Source organism: Zingiber officinale, chromosome 8B, assembly GCF_018446385.1.
Source record: "Zingiber officinale cultivar Zhangliang chromosome 8B, Zo_v1.1, whole genome shotgun sequence".
Classification (NCBI taxonomy): Eukaryota; Viridiplantae; Streptophyta; class Magnoliopsida; order Zingiberales; family Zingiberaceae; genus Zingiber; species Zingiber officinale.
The window spans coordinates 110300331-110315737 of NC_056001.1; the positions used below are offsets into that span (position 1 = coordinate 110300331).

The 15407-nt window shown below is 34.5% G+C and overlaps 1 protein-coding gene across 1 annotated transcript; it reads right to left on the reverse strand.

The window, feature by feature from the left end:
• Window positions 1-12715: 12715 nt before the first annotated feature.
• On the reverse strand, window positions 12716-14011 carry LOC122017727 (transcription termination factor MTERF15, mitochondrial-like). The gene has a single exon (XM_042575403.1). It carries the CDS (start codon window positions 13929-13931, stop codon window positions 12822-12824), a length of 1110 nt encoding a protein of 369 aa, XP_042431337.1. The 5' UTR covers window positions 13932-14011; the 3' UTR covers window positions 12716-12821.
• Window positions 14012-15407: the final 1396 nt, after the last annotated feature.

Consider the following 15407-nt stretch of genomic DNA (forward strand, 5'->3'; position numbering starts at 1 on the left):
TGAATACTAACCATAGATAATTACAACATCTTAGCGCATGTTACTAGAACCTGTAACAATAAAGATAATTTATTAATCTCTTTTTCTCAATACAATAAATCACTATAATTTAACAAATTAAAACTTTGATAGTACCCGCTATAGATCCCAAATCAAGTTCATATGTGTCGTCAAGACTGATATGATTATTATCTTCAATCGATTTGATAATTGACACATTATCATATAATAAATATAATAAAATAAATTTATTTGTAAGAAAACATATAAAAAATGAAAAAATGAATCGACACAGACCCTTGTTGTAAATTTGGACAGTTACGCTTGTCATGTGATACTCCTCGTTGTTCACATCCACGACAAAGCCTAGAATTTGATGTAGATTTCTCCTTTGATGATTTTAATTTCTTCTCACATCCTTTTGTTCTTACTATAGAAGGATCAATAATACCAAGGCTCTCATCAATGGATTTTTTTCTTTGATTTCTATCACTGCATGTTGTACTAATGGACATCTCTTGAATTTTATTGTAGATACAATCGAATTATTCATCCAAAAAGGTTGTCCTTTCATTACTCAAAGATGCATCATCAACTAACACGGAAGCTTTATAGGATAACCTCGAATGCCTCGACATTAAATACCTTTCTGAATCTGGATCATCAATAACATTTTGCTCCCCTAAAGCATATATTGCCCCAACTTTTGCATCTCGTGTCCATCGTTTGAGTATATACGTATCAGGCAAATGAAACACTTGGTTGATATGAAAAAAAGCTAACATATGTCTGCATGGAATGCCCTCAAACTCAAATTTTATGCAGCTACACGATATGTAATCCCTTTGTTTGTCATGCGTGAGCACTCTTGATTTTAAAGAAGAACTTTGAAATTTCATCACGTGGTAAACCGCTAAGGCAACTCCTGTAAATGACTGTTGCACATAATAACTATGACTCTCGATCATTTCACTTTGAAACTCCAGTCATTTCTTTTTTGTGTACAGCTTAACCATTTGAGTTTCCATTGGCCAGGTTGTATTAGCCCTGGGTTGCTCATTCATATCAATATGGTCCGCAACTAACTCATTGTGTCTTTGATGTCTCAATGCTCTATTAAAACGTGTGATAAAATCCATTAATGAATTCTTATTTGAAACATATTTCTTGAAAAATGCATGTGAGCCTTCAGATCTTTGGCTACTTGACATTCTTGCAGAAAATACATGACTAAAATATGTTGGCACCCATCTGTGTCTCAATTCATACATCAAGGACAACCAATCATTTTTCTCTAAGTTAGCATCCTTGATAGTCTCTTCTCATGACTTCTCAAAATCATCAGGTGTTGTAGAATTTACAATGACGTTCTTTATGCTGTGATAGTGGTTTCGAAAAGTCAAAGAGTCTAATTTATTTGGGAATTTATTCAATAAGTGCCACAAACAATATCGATGCATCGTTTGAGGGAAAACTTGTGCAATTACTTTTGTCATAGCAGGATCCTGATTAGTGATGATAATGTTTGGTGCGCCTTTAGGCATGACTTCTGAGAACTTTGTAAGCGACCAAACAAAGGACTCAGTTTTCTCATCACTAAGAAACCCACAACCAAAAAGAATTGTATGATGACGATGATTAACCCCTATAAATGGTGCCAAAATTAAGTCATATTTGTTAGTATTATATGTCGTATCAAATACAACTACATCACAAAATACACTGTATGCCCTCCTTGATATATGATCAGCCCAAAAACACCTACTAAATCTGTTATCTGAATCTATCTCATAATCAAAGAAAAAAGATGAATTTTTCTCTTGCTCGGATGTAAAAAACTCTATCAGTGTTTCGGCATCAATACCCTTTTGTTTATCTCTTAGATTTTTCTCTAAATTTCTAATATCTCTTTTTGTGCAACCGACTCCCTCAGGCCCTCCATACTCTATCTCCAATATTTGCATTTGCTGACAAGTTGGTACATTGGCCTCTGAAAATTGTTTTGTCAATGTTTTCTTTGCTGCTGAAACATTACGATGTGAGCGTAGCAAATGCACCTTTGATGGAGTCGAGAGTGGATGATTATGAGTTTCTATGAAGTTACTGACAACCCAATTAGGTCCGGTCTGTTTCCTTGCAAATGCAATATTCAACTTACAACCCGTTCTAACTGCGCCATGTGCTCTTTCCCTTGATACATGATCAACTTTTGTATGTTTATTCCACCGCATTAGATTTGTATGACCCTCTTTAAAGCAAACAATTTGTTTCCACGTCACTTCATTTGTTATCTTATTTTTCTTGCTTGTGTTTATCCTTGAACTAAATCCAACTTCTTGTGCATATTGGTTATAGAACGAATATGCCTCCTCTAGTGACGAGAATTTCATTCCAATTTTTGGCTTTCTATCATCTGCAACTTGGGGAATGAATTCTTGATCATCAACTCTATTTTCTTCCATTTCTGAGAGTCCTCGCATTATATTTGACAATAGATAAGTAGATAAATAAATAAAAACTATAACTTATTTTTATAAAGTAAAAATGGAAAACAATTTGATAGAGAAAAGTCCTAAATTGAATAAGAAGAAATAAATAACCTCTATCTCTGTTGCATTGAAAAAACTAAATAAGTCCTTAAAGATGTCCTCTAAGTTAAACACAGCAAAGTATAAGTCCTTAAAGATGTTACCCTAGGTTCAGCTTGTCGCGACGAAGGAGGAAGGCGCCTGTGGGTGTTCCTCTTCTGCAGTTGCATCGCGACGAAGGAGGAAGGGGCAGAAACCCTAGCTTCGGGCGGCCTGTGGGTGTTCCTCTTTTGCGGCCACGTCGCGATGAAAGAGGAAGGAGAAATGAGGAAGGAGGAAGGAGAAATCTGTGGAGTTTCCTCGCGGCTGTGGGTGTTCCTCTTCTGCGACTGTGTCACGACGAAGGAGGAAGGAGAAATGAGGAAGGAGGAAGGAGAAATCTATGGAGTTTCCTCGCGGTTGTGGGTGTTCCTCTTCTGCAGCCGCGTCACGAGGAAGGAGGAAGGAGAAATCTGTGGAGTTTCCTCGCGACTATGGGTGTTCCTCTTCTGCGGCCACGTCGCGATGAAGGAGGAAGGACGAAGGAGATATTAGGGCTACGGAAAACAGTGGAAAAAAACTAATATACTCTAACAAAAAAAATGACGTGGACCTGCCACGAGGGCAGGTCCGTAGCAATCCGGAAGAAATGTTCCGCAACAGAACATTTCTGTGTGTGTATATATATATATATATATATATATATATATATATATATATATATATATATATTTTGGCTTAAAGATATCCTTCTTACTTAGCTAGCGTAGGTCATATATGGTTTTGTTTTTTATTATTCTTGATATAGTTATTGTTCACCTGTTGGTTACTAAAATAAAGATTAAGAAAAAGAACTAAGAAAAGATAGGTAGAATAGATTGCAATTTATCATAAAACAGTTTCAGCAGTTCATTATAAAAACAAGCAGGGATCTTTTACAGGGAAAATACAATCAGAAAACTTAGAAGCTTACATACCAGAAAACTTAAATTTATAGACACTTATATTACATGATGACAAGATAGGAAAACGTAATTTATAGACTGTTGATCTTACATGTTGAAGTATTGGTGCTAAAATAAAACTTACAGAAACTAAGGTTGAAGAAAGTTGAGAAAGATCGAGCAAAAGAGAAAGTTTAAGCAAAAGAAGTGATTGCTCTGTGCCCCTAGAAGTAGAAGAGTGGGGCTTCTTATATGCAGAGGGATTCAGGAAGAAGAAAGGCTTACTTGCAAGAGAAGGGGCCTGCTTGGAGATGAAAGACAAGTGGTAGAAAAGGAGGAGGGCCTGGTGGTGACTTTTAAAAGTGGAAGATAGATGGTAGAAAAGGAGGGTCGGAAAGAGGTAATGGACAAGTGGTTGTTAGTGGAGCTATTGTAGAGGTGGTTGGGTGGAGCTCCTGTAGAGTAAAGTGAGTGGAGCTTCTGTAGAATTGATCGATTAGGGGTATACCATGTTATCAAGATTCTGTTCTCCTGTGGAGTCCAAAGATGGTACTTGTGAGTTGGATGCTTGAGTTGGTGCTCTGTGCTTGGCAAGGGTAGCCTCTTGTAAGCTTTGGCTGATAGTGCTGAACTAGCAAGCCGTTTGTTACTCATTCATTCTGTCTTCTTTTGATAATGTTGAACGAGCGTTGTATGTTGGGTAGTGAAATTAAAAGGAAAGAACCTGGTGCTCATTTCCTTTGGCGAATAAATTTTCTTGGTGAAAGATTCTCGTACAAGAAGGTAAGTATCAGAGTCTTCAATTTTGTCCTAACCCCAATCTGTCCCTTGACTAGAGGCACGCCAATATTTAAGTTGATCAGGAAAAGAGGGAGAAACTTCCCAATCAGTCTGGGTCGGAAGGATAATCTTTTAGTTCTGCTTGGTACCCACCAACTTCATTGATGTCAATTTCGACTAAATGTCTGGCTGGTTCTATCTTGAGCCTAACCATTCTGGTGGAGTACTGTCAAAAGTGCAAATCACAAAGATTTCCTCTTCTTCCAATGTTCTGGAAATGATAGTGTCCAATTTCTTGGGAAAATCTTTAATGGAACCAAGGTCATGGACCCATAATTTATGTAAGAGACCATAGTCCAGTAATGTAAAAAGAGTGATAAGTCATCTTTTGTAAGCAGTAGTAGTGTATGTTTCATAATCTACATTGGCTCTTCGAAAGGAGTAAATAAGTTGGCAAGAACAGTCATATTTGTCAGAGTTAATACAAGGTGGACCTTTCTTTTGGCATTTGAGTTTTGGGATGAACTCAGCCTCATATACTATTATCATGCTTTCAGGGGGAGTTTTGTGAAAAGCTTTAAGGGCTTCACATAAGTCTATAAAAGTTTGTAAAGTTGATTTTTCGGCCAAACTTCTTACGTATGTAGTAATGTCTTCTGGAACAATATTTGGAAAACTTGCTAAGCGATTTTCATAAGCCCTTTATAAGGCAGTAGCCTCGTTTTGTTCTTTGAGTTGGGCTAGAGTCAAGTAGTTGGGTCTGTGAATTGGCTTAGTACTGTCTGGAGAGTTATCAGAACTAGCTTCATTACTTCCAACTATTTGAGCATAAATTAGTAAAGTGTGAGTGTCAGGGCCAGTGGCATGTAATGGGATTGTTTTAAGTAGGGTACTAATGAAGAAATGTGGGCCAAGCTGAACTCTGACAGCTGTAAATACTTCTTCCAGGCAATAAAAACCCTTAAAGTAGGGATGTTCAAAGTCTTATATAGCCAAGTTGGTTTCTTCCCAGGTAGAGTAAACTCCTACTTGGGGCCTGAGAAAACCACATAACAAGAGAACTTCTTTTCTACTGATTTTTGTATAGCAGTAAGGAAGTAGTTGGAAAGTGCATTAATGACCACAATTTTGTGTCCTGAGCTTCCAGGTAAAGTGGGGATATGCCAAATATTGTCCAGGAGGCCGTTTTGAATGTGACCCAGTTTGTCTCTGGTAGAAAAACAAAACTGATCCTCTGGTTGTGTAAATAGTTGTAAGTCTTGGTTACTAAAGCGTATAGTTTTTGTAGAGAAAGTACGAACCTTTTGTGGTCTGTCCATAATCCTATAAAGAGTCATAAGAGTGCATTACAATTAGCAATAGTCTAGATAAAGTATCTGCTAGGGAGTTATTAACTCCTTTTATATATTCCCATTGTATTCTTAGGCCTTTGTTAATTATAGTATCTGTAAAATTTAGCCATCTCTTAGTACCAAGGCCTTTTCTGATGCTTTTGGTTTGCTGACTATATTTGACAATAACTTCAAAATTTATCCTGATAGTGATTTCTTATTTGTTACAAATAAATAATCTGAAGGCTTCTAAGCAATATATAACTACTGAGATTTCATAATCAAGTGAGGTTAGATGTCCTTTTTCTTGATATTTGCCAGAGGCATACCGGCATAAGTTTTCAATTGTCTTGGGTTCATATTTAGATGTTTTGCGGTAAAGAATGTCACCCATCTAGTTTCACATCCGTTTGTTTCAATAACTAAGTAGTCCATGTCAAGAGGTAAGGTTAATTTTGGAATAGTTTTGACCAAATGTTTAATTTGCCGAACTAGGGCTATATCTTATTGATTGAAATGTCTTTATCCGATCAAGGATGTTTTATTATATAGGGGTCCACTAATTTTTCTAATATCTTTAAGATAAGGTCTTGCATAGTTTAGGAGGCAAAAAAAAGAGCATAAAGTCTTGGTATCTTTCATTTTATCAGGGAAAGTAGTTGTAATGTAATTTATCCTTGGCATATTTTTGCTCCTAGGAATTCTATATGTGTTTATGCTAATTTCATTTTTTATAAGAAACAATAAGGTCATGTTGTTCGAATAAATTAAAAATAATATGTAAATGAGCGTAATGTTCTGATTTAGTTTTTGAGAATACTAGAATATCATCAATATAGACATGTAAACATGGAAACAGGTCGAAAGATATCATCCATTTTTCGTTGGAAAACTTGGGGGTTATTTTAAGGCCAAAGGGCATAACCAGTCATTCAAAATGGCCTTCTGAGCAGGCAAAAGCTGTCCATTCAATGCATTTTTACTTGCAAAAAATCTGATTTCATGTCAAATTTTGAGTACCATTTAGAAAGTTGTATCTTATTTAAAAGTTGGTCTTTATCTAGGATTTTGTATCCATTTTCTTAGCAGTTATCATTTAATCTTTTGTAATTTAAAATCATTCTTGACTGTCCACGTTTTTGTTCTATCCCTTTGTTGACTATAAAAGCGGGGATTCTATGTCTAGAGGTAGATCTTTGAATGACCCCTAAATGTAATAATTGTTGGATATGCATCTTGCATTCTTCAGTTTTCCAATTGGTATATTTTAAATCTTGGGCTTTAATTGTTAGGTCTGGGTTAATGATTTCCAATTTGCAATATACTTTGTCCCTATCCTAGTATTTGAGTGGATTTTCACTAATAATTTCTAGTTTTTCTAATCTAGAGATTAAAAAATCTAAATTGGGTTGATGAGCATTAATCATCTGAAGTAACTGTGTTGGGCTTATTAGGTCAGTAAGGGTATCCCATGTAGAAAATCATCACTTGGAGGGTTTGACCAGCCAAGTGTTTCTAGTTTTCTTGAAATTCAGAAAAAGCTAACTCACAAATTTAAAGAGTAGTACTTGTTTGTTGTTGTTTATAAGAGCATGTCGAGGAACACTGATAAGTAAATTTCTTTGAATTGTGAGGATGATTGTTAGGTGAGGGTGGAATGATAAGTGGGTGAACAACTGAGGGATAATCTGACACAATGGGTGAGATTATTGGCGTGGAAATGAAAAGAACATAATCTTTAATGAGAAGAAAAGCGCGGTCTGGTACTATAAGAAAATTGAGTCATAATATTAGATGTATGTTAGGATATAATAATGGTTTGACCCATAATTTGAAGAGTGTGAGAGGACGGTAGGTACTACAACTATTGTAAAATATTAAGTGTATGTTTGTCACAAATTGTGTACACGTTAACTGTTGTCCATCCAATTAGGTACTAATTAAGGGTTAAGAGGCTTTCTTAATAAAAGTTTTTGGTAGTATTGAGATCCGGGTTGTCTCATCTATGGTGGATTTAGTGGTCCCACTGTCTAAAAAGACATGTAGTGTAAACTCATGGCTATGTATATTAACAAGACATTTGACTCTAATATCAAGGGTTTTCCTTGTGTTACAAATACTAGAGGCTTTAATAAAAACTATGTTTGTTTCTGGCAAACTCATGGAAACTTGTAGGCCTTTGCCTTTATCAAGTGGCTGTGGTAATATTTTTTCTAGTTGGGCTATAATAACATCTAGATGAGCTTCCATTTGGTTTAATCAAGTTTCCAAGGTAGATACTCTTATTTCGAGGAGAATATTTCTAGTATTGTTCTTAGGGTGTTGAGTTGTAGGTATTGTAATGATAAAATATTTTTGGAGGCAAAGATTACAAGCCTATTTTTTACATAAAGTGCAGCTGCCTCGTTTTTCAATGGAGAGGTAATAATTACAAAGATAGCAAGGGATGTTATCTGTTCCTATTTTTAATAGTCAATCATGTATATAATTAGATTATTGGCTTCCTGTGTTAAGTTGAGTGAACATTAGATTCATTTTATCATGAAAGTCTTCCCAGAATATCGGATCATAGTTTAATGGCATATAATCAGGGAAATCAATGTCAGGATAATCATGTGAAGACTGTAGAAAAGAATTTACTAAGCGATAATCAGAGGAGGGAGGAACTTCTTCTACATCATCTACAGAAATAATAGAATAAATAGAAGAAGTATCCAAAACGTCTGACTGGATTTCTACTCAATCAAGATTAGTGCAGGTAACTAGTTTGGCCTCAGGTGTATATAAATTTTTCTTGTTTGGGCAGGCTAAGGATAAATGACCTGACTCATTACAAGCAAAATAAGTAAACGTATTGGCATAAGTTTTCTTTATTTTGAATTTTTTTACACGTCTTTCCTTATTTAGATAAAGTTTCGTTTCTCTACTTTTTCTAACATAGTATGTTTTTCTTGGTATGACTATTTTAGGTTTAGTAACAAATTGTTTTGAAGTTCGATTGTTCTTATAAGGCCATGTTCTTGAGGGGTTTGAGCTATACTACTGAGAGGTTATTCTTACTCCAATATTATTATATTATGGTACTACTTTCATATATGTCAAGATCTTATGTATTTCTTTTTCTAGGTCTCCTAAGAGTTTACTAAATAATTGTTCTCCTAATTCAGGGTTACAGTAATTTCTTGAAACGACTGTTAGGGCTAGAAAATCATTACAAAAAGGGTTTAATCCAATTCTAATTGAATAGTTGTAATTGCTCTAAGTCTCTCATAGCTTCTTTTTGTCTAATATTTAAACCTGTGTTTGCATCTCGGGCTGTAAAAAATCTATGAATACTATAGTAGAAATTAAGTATGTTATTTCTTTGGGAAGTAATTCTGGCTACTTCTTCCGGATGGATTGTTTTATAGGATTCTCATGCTGCTCTGGCAACATCTCCTAAGTAATTCTCTCATACTCTTATCATGGAGTTCCCTGATTCTATATCTAGTTCATATTTAACTTGATAATCTCATTTAACAGAGACTATCCATTTTTCTAAATATGTATAATGCATTTAGGGATCATCACATTCTCCAATATTAAGTAAAACAGAGTTTTCCCCAAAATACGTTATTTCTGGTGATCTTCTTTTTCTTATGGTTCTTAATAAGGAATTATTATTTGTGTAGGAATGGATTTGTGTTCTTGGAAGATGTCCTTCTCCATAGTCCATAGTCCGCATAGAACTTTCTGGATATCTTACCTGTAAGGGTTGTGGCCTAGATGTACTAGTAGCACTAGATTTAGCAGAATTCATTAAATTGATATTGGAGAAATAGTCTTTCTTTTTAGCAATAATGTTATGGTCTTCATCAAAGTATAGCATGCAGTATGTTTCTAACTTATGGTGTAAAAGATCTAATGTTTCTAATTTTTTAAGATCTTCATTAGTAAAATAGGTAGTTATTTCAAATGGTAGGTATACATACTCATGTAAGTCATCATAAAATAAATAGTTAGGTTCTAGGCCTAAGTTGGTACATTCTTTATTCATTAAGTTCATACTAAGTTAGGTTTCCTCTTGATCTTCTTCCTGTGACGTTGAAAGTTTGTAATTATGGAATCTTATTAGGGATTTTACCATATCTGTCTTTATATATAATAGATTCGATTGGTGGTAAAGTTTATGGTTTCATGCTTAAGTCTAAATAAGATTCCAATCTGGTCCAGTAAGTAGATTAGAGGAGAAATCTTTAGGTTTTATAAAATAAATTCCCTTGGTGGTAAGAGTCTCAATAATATTATTGATTTGGACTTTGAAACTATTATTGATATTAGTCATAGTTTTGCCTTAAAAAAATAATATCTATATGAATATTATATTTTTAAAAATCACCATATCTACTGGCTTGAACAGAGATTTTAATATGTTCAATAAAGTCTGAAATAGTCATATTAAAATTTGAACAGAAATAGGTAATTCTTAAATTACTATTCATATTAAATTCAATGAGTCTAATAACTACTTTGTCATTATCAGAAAATCTGGAATTATAAAGTACTAAAAATACCTTAGCTCTTATGTTTTTTCTATTAAGTCCTCATAATCCAAACACAATTAATCCTAAGTGGATATAATTATATTTACAATGTAATAATGTATTAGCAAATTCTTCAATCAGAAGTGCAAATCTTTCCTCTCCTCTGTCTAGTAGGTGGAGTGGTTCTGTTCTGTGATGTCTACACAGTGCTGTAGAAAAAGATAATAAACCTTGGTTATATATTCTTTTTGGATGTAGCGTATTTAATTGTTCATTTGAAAATGTGTCTAAATTCTGTTCGATATCTATGAGTTCTTTTAATTGATATGTGGCAATATTAGATGTAAACCTTCTAGGTATCATAAATAAGTTTCTATTGGATTATCTTAACGTGTGTGATAATCTAGAAAAATTTTCAATTTGTGTTTTTATTCGTAGGACCATGAGAAGGGATGTCTTGGATCTTTACAAATTCATAAGAATTAGATGATTGTCAACTTATGGTTTTATCTAAAGAAAATTTACTTAGATCTTTGTTTAAAGTGTCTAAGGTTTCTTTTATAACTTTTGTCTGAATATTTTGTACATAGTTTCAAGAATAAGTTGAGTTTCTAAGATTGTAAGGCAATAATGTAAAGATGTCAATAAAACTAATCCGATATTATTTTATTATACTAGGATTTGTTCTCCTTGACTTACTAAAACAGAGTTACTTTAGCCAAAATATATATATATATATATATATATATATATATTAATTCTAATATATTTTTATTGAATAATAATAGTTAAAAGTAAAAAAGAAAAATTATTAGTATAAAAAATATTTAATTATTTAATGGGTATGAGGATAATAAGAATGAATATCTGATACCGGATTTGTATGAAAACATAGGATATAAAATCTGATCTAAATCTGACCTATTACCATTCGTATCAAGTGTCCAAAATTCTGAGTGTGTCGTGCACAAAGACAAAAATAGAAATTGAAGTATGTTAGTGAATAAAAAACAAGTTCCAAATCTCAAGTAAATAAGTAGATACAACACACACAATCTATTATTTCACATTGCAAGAAAACAAAGAACACAGTACATACATAAACACAAATAGATTATCCAGCAATACATATCCAATCAAACAACTCATAAACAAAAACATAGAGTTAGAGAATTTAAAGCAACAAGACGGGAAAAGAAGAAAAAAAAACTAATACCTTGTTGCGAAGAGGACAAATACTTATATCTGGGACACCTGAGCCCACTTTATACTTACGCTAAGCCACTTGAGCCTACCTGAGTAGATTAAGCAATCAAATAGATCGGGTAGATTGCTATTTAAAACACCTGCTCAAGGGGGCAACTAAGTATGACTTGCAGTCCCCTACCAAAGCTGCTTCGGTGATCGCATGGGCTACTTATGAGAACAACAATAATATATATAATAGTATCAGATCTTTGAATAAGTTTGAATTACAATAAATAAACTTCTTTGATCTCTACACTCACACCTCCAATTCTCATCAATCAACTAATCTACATTTATAATCAGATTACAATTCAAATTAAACAAGAAGAATCTCAGGCAAACAATACGACTCTGTAATTTTTGCATTAATAGAAAAGGAAATTAAAGCAGGTGACAGACTATTCTCATAATAAGAGACATTTTTCATAAAGCTCAAGAAAGAAGCTTGTAATGAGAATTCTATTCTCCTTCACCTTTCAACAATATTAACAAATGAGATAGATTAAATAGAAAGAAGTGATTTCTCTCTATCCATTGCACCTAGTTTTGTTGAAAGATGACGATATCAACAATAACCAAGCTTTTATCACACTACCCAACTTTGTTGGGAAAAAAAAACTTTTTCAACATTTTAAAAGACGTTGTCTTCTACTTTACTAGTTGTTCAACTAAAAAATTCCTAAAATAAGTGATTTGCAAGTCAATAAAGTTGTCAAAATGGAATTTAGAAAAAAAAACAAAAAACTAGCATCTTCATTTCTATTAAGTAAACCATATGAGAAAATAGAACAAGATTGGTTTGATATGGTTGCTCAACACCTCCAAGTCTCATCAATCAACTAATCTACATTTATAATCAGCTTACAATTCAAATTATTAAACAAGAAGAATCTCAGACAAACAGTACGACTCTGTAATTTTTGCATTAATAGAAAAGGAAATTTAAGCAGGTGACAGACTCTATTCTCATAATAAGAGAGACATTTTTCATAAAGCTCAACAAAGAAGCTTGTAATGAGAATTCTATTCTCCTACACCTTTCAACAATATTAACAAATGATATACATTAAATCGAAAGAAAATGATTTCTCTCTATCCATTGCACCCAGCTTTGCTGAAAGACGACGACAACAACAATAACCAAGCTTTTATCATACTACCCAACTTTGTTGGTAAACAAAAACTTTTTTAATATTTTAAAAGGCAATGTCTTCTACTTTACTAGGCGTTCAACTGAAAATTTTCTAAAATAAGTGCTTTGCAAGTCAATAAGGTTGCCAAAATGGAATTTAGAAAAAAGCTAGCATCTTAAGTAAACCATATGAGAAAATAGAACAAGATTGGTTTGATATTGTTGCTTATCCAGTCAAAAAAAAACATACCAAAATAAAAGCCCACTGGCTATTCCTCTCAAACTGAAGCTACAACTCACAAGACTTCAAGAAGTTTGGGTAGTTTATCTTTGTAAGGGAGAACAAACTTCTCCAAAAATTTTGGTCCCGGTGATGCAAAAACCATATGTAGCTTGAATCGTGAAGTCCATAACCCTTCAGATTTCAATATCTCCATCACATGAAATCGAGGAATTAACCTCTTTTCCAAACTCAATGCTAGAAACGCTGGCTTCTTAGCAATGATTGAAGGTGCCATTCCAACATCCTTGGTTAAAAATTCCATCTTTCTCTGCAAAACCTCTGTGGAAAGGGATAAAAAATGTGGGAATTTCTTGATTGCAGCAATGACATCTGAGTTCGACCAACCAAAGCTGTTCATGAGCTTGACTTGGGTCTCAAATTTTTCCCTGCTGACCCCCTGCAGCACATCAAGGATCCAGAGGAACATCGCAGACTCCCGGGAAATTCCCATCCCCTCAGCTCTATCCACCAAAGCCCGGAGCGAATCTGGGTTCTGCACGATGAAGCTTGGATGTCTTTTAAAAACAAGAGAAATCCGCGCTTCAGGAATACCACATTCATCCCTTAAGAAGTTCAAGTTAGGGCGTACTTTCTCAATACTGTTGCTCAAAAACCAAGTACACTTCCGGAGATTCTTGAGGAGGATCTCCCTCGATCCAAAGAGACTTTCCCAAACTTTCAATTTGGGAATAAGCGAGTTCTGAAGGCTGTGGACCATAATAATGGGATGCTGCGGAAGGACATCGATGACGTCGGACTCAGATAATCCTATGTCGCGCAAAAATTTAAACTTTGGAGCGAGGTTCGCTTCAACATCCAAGACGAGCACTCTCGGTCTCAAAGTTATTATCTTTCTGAGATCAGCGCCGTCAAAGCCCTGAGATCTGAGGAATCCAAGAACAGCGTCGGGCTTCTCGGTAGACCGAAGACGGAGAAACGAGGAGACCTTGGAAGCACCGGTCGCAGAGAACCCGCATGAGTTCACGAGGTAGTCGACCATGAAGTGAGGATCGGGAGAAGCGGTGGGGCCTGAGGTGGAGGCGGAAGTGCAGGTCGAGAAGAAGAAGAGACGGAGTTGGAACGATGGGGCGAGGGCATGGCGGCGGACCAGGGAGTGAAGCATCGAGTAAGGACGTCACGAACAGAATTCCAAAAGTCGTCCCCTCTCTCTTCTCGTCAATAGGCGCCCTAATTTGGCCTTCTATTTTCATTATCCTTAAAAAAAAAAAAAAAACCACACCCTATATTAATAAATAAAATATTAAAAAGTTCTCCGACGAATAGGGTAAATTGACCTAAAATTCTCATGCAAAATTTCAATTTTATACAGTCCCAGAATATTTATTTGAATGATTCAATTCATACCAATTCACCTAATTTACTATCTGTATATACATTTTTAGGGATCATTATAAAATATAGTACAAAAAATCTAAAAGAAAATATCATTTGTCGAGATATAATTTTCTAAAATTTAACATTATTTAAACTCAAATTTAGTACACTAACTATATAGATAACAAGTCTAAATTCAGCATTATTCTTGTGAATATTATATATATATATATATATATATATAAAGTAGACTTAACCCCGGTTTGAGTTCAGTCCGGACCTAACCCTGACCTGGGCCCGTAACCGGGTCAATGTGTCGGGTTGAACCGGAATTGGCCCAGCAAGTTGCCGAGCCGATTCGAGTTCCTTAAGTGCAAAATTGAAAGACCGTCAGTTCAACAGGTTTTTTTTATTGTTGAAACCACCGGTAAACTAGCGGGTCCTAGCTTTTGAGAGAGGAGTAGAGGATTTTTGGGGTATTTTTTTCAATGATTAGGATCATTTGATCTTTTTTTAATCAATTGTTAGAATTTAGTATTTGTTACTATCCAAACTCTATAAATAGAGAGATAATTTCATCATTTTCACACATCTTCTCCATTCTTAATCTTAATTTCGTATTCTCTATACACTTTCGTCTTCATTTCTACGCACATTCGTTTTCAATTTTCAATTACAATGGAAGGAGGTCGTGGAGGTGCATCATCTTGAGGTTGGAAGGAAAATGAAATAGTGAATTTGCGGGAGGAGGACCCCCTCAACATTCAATCCACCAATAATGAGATCGAACACTTTCTGAATCCGACATCCGAAACACAAGGAAGTACTGATGCGATTACTCCTAAGGTTCGGAAAATTCCTCCTCTAAAGTCTTCTATTTTCACTAAACATTTAGAAAAGGTCACATTCCGTTAGGAGAAATACGTGCAAAATATAAACACTGCAATACTTCCTATAAATTCCAAGCTGGCAGTGGCTTTGAGTCATTGAAACGACATGTAGAAATGAAGCACCTGATGGAATCTAGACTCGACCGTTCTTAAACACAATTATTAAGATTTTTTTTCAACTAGCGGTACTACTGATTCCGATTTATCTTTATATTTGAATAACAAATTAAGAGAATGATTAGCTAAATTTGTCTATGTAAAATATCTTTCTTTTAGTTTTAGATCTAAATGTACATTCGAAGATTTTTGTAAAGAATCTTTTTAATCCATGTACTAAACGTATTCCTAGGACTACACTTACTTACAATTTTGAT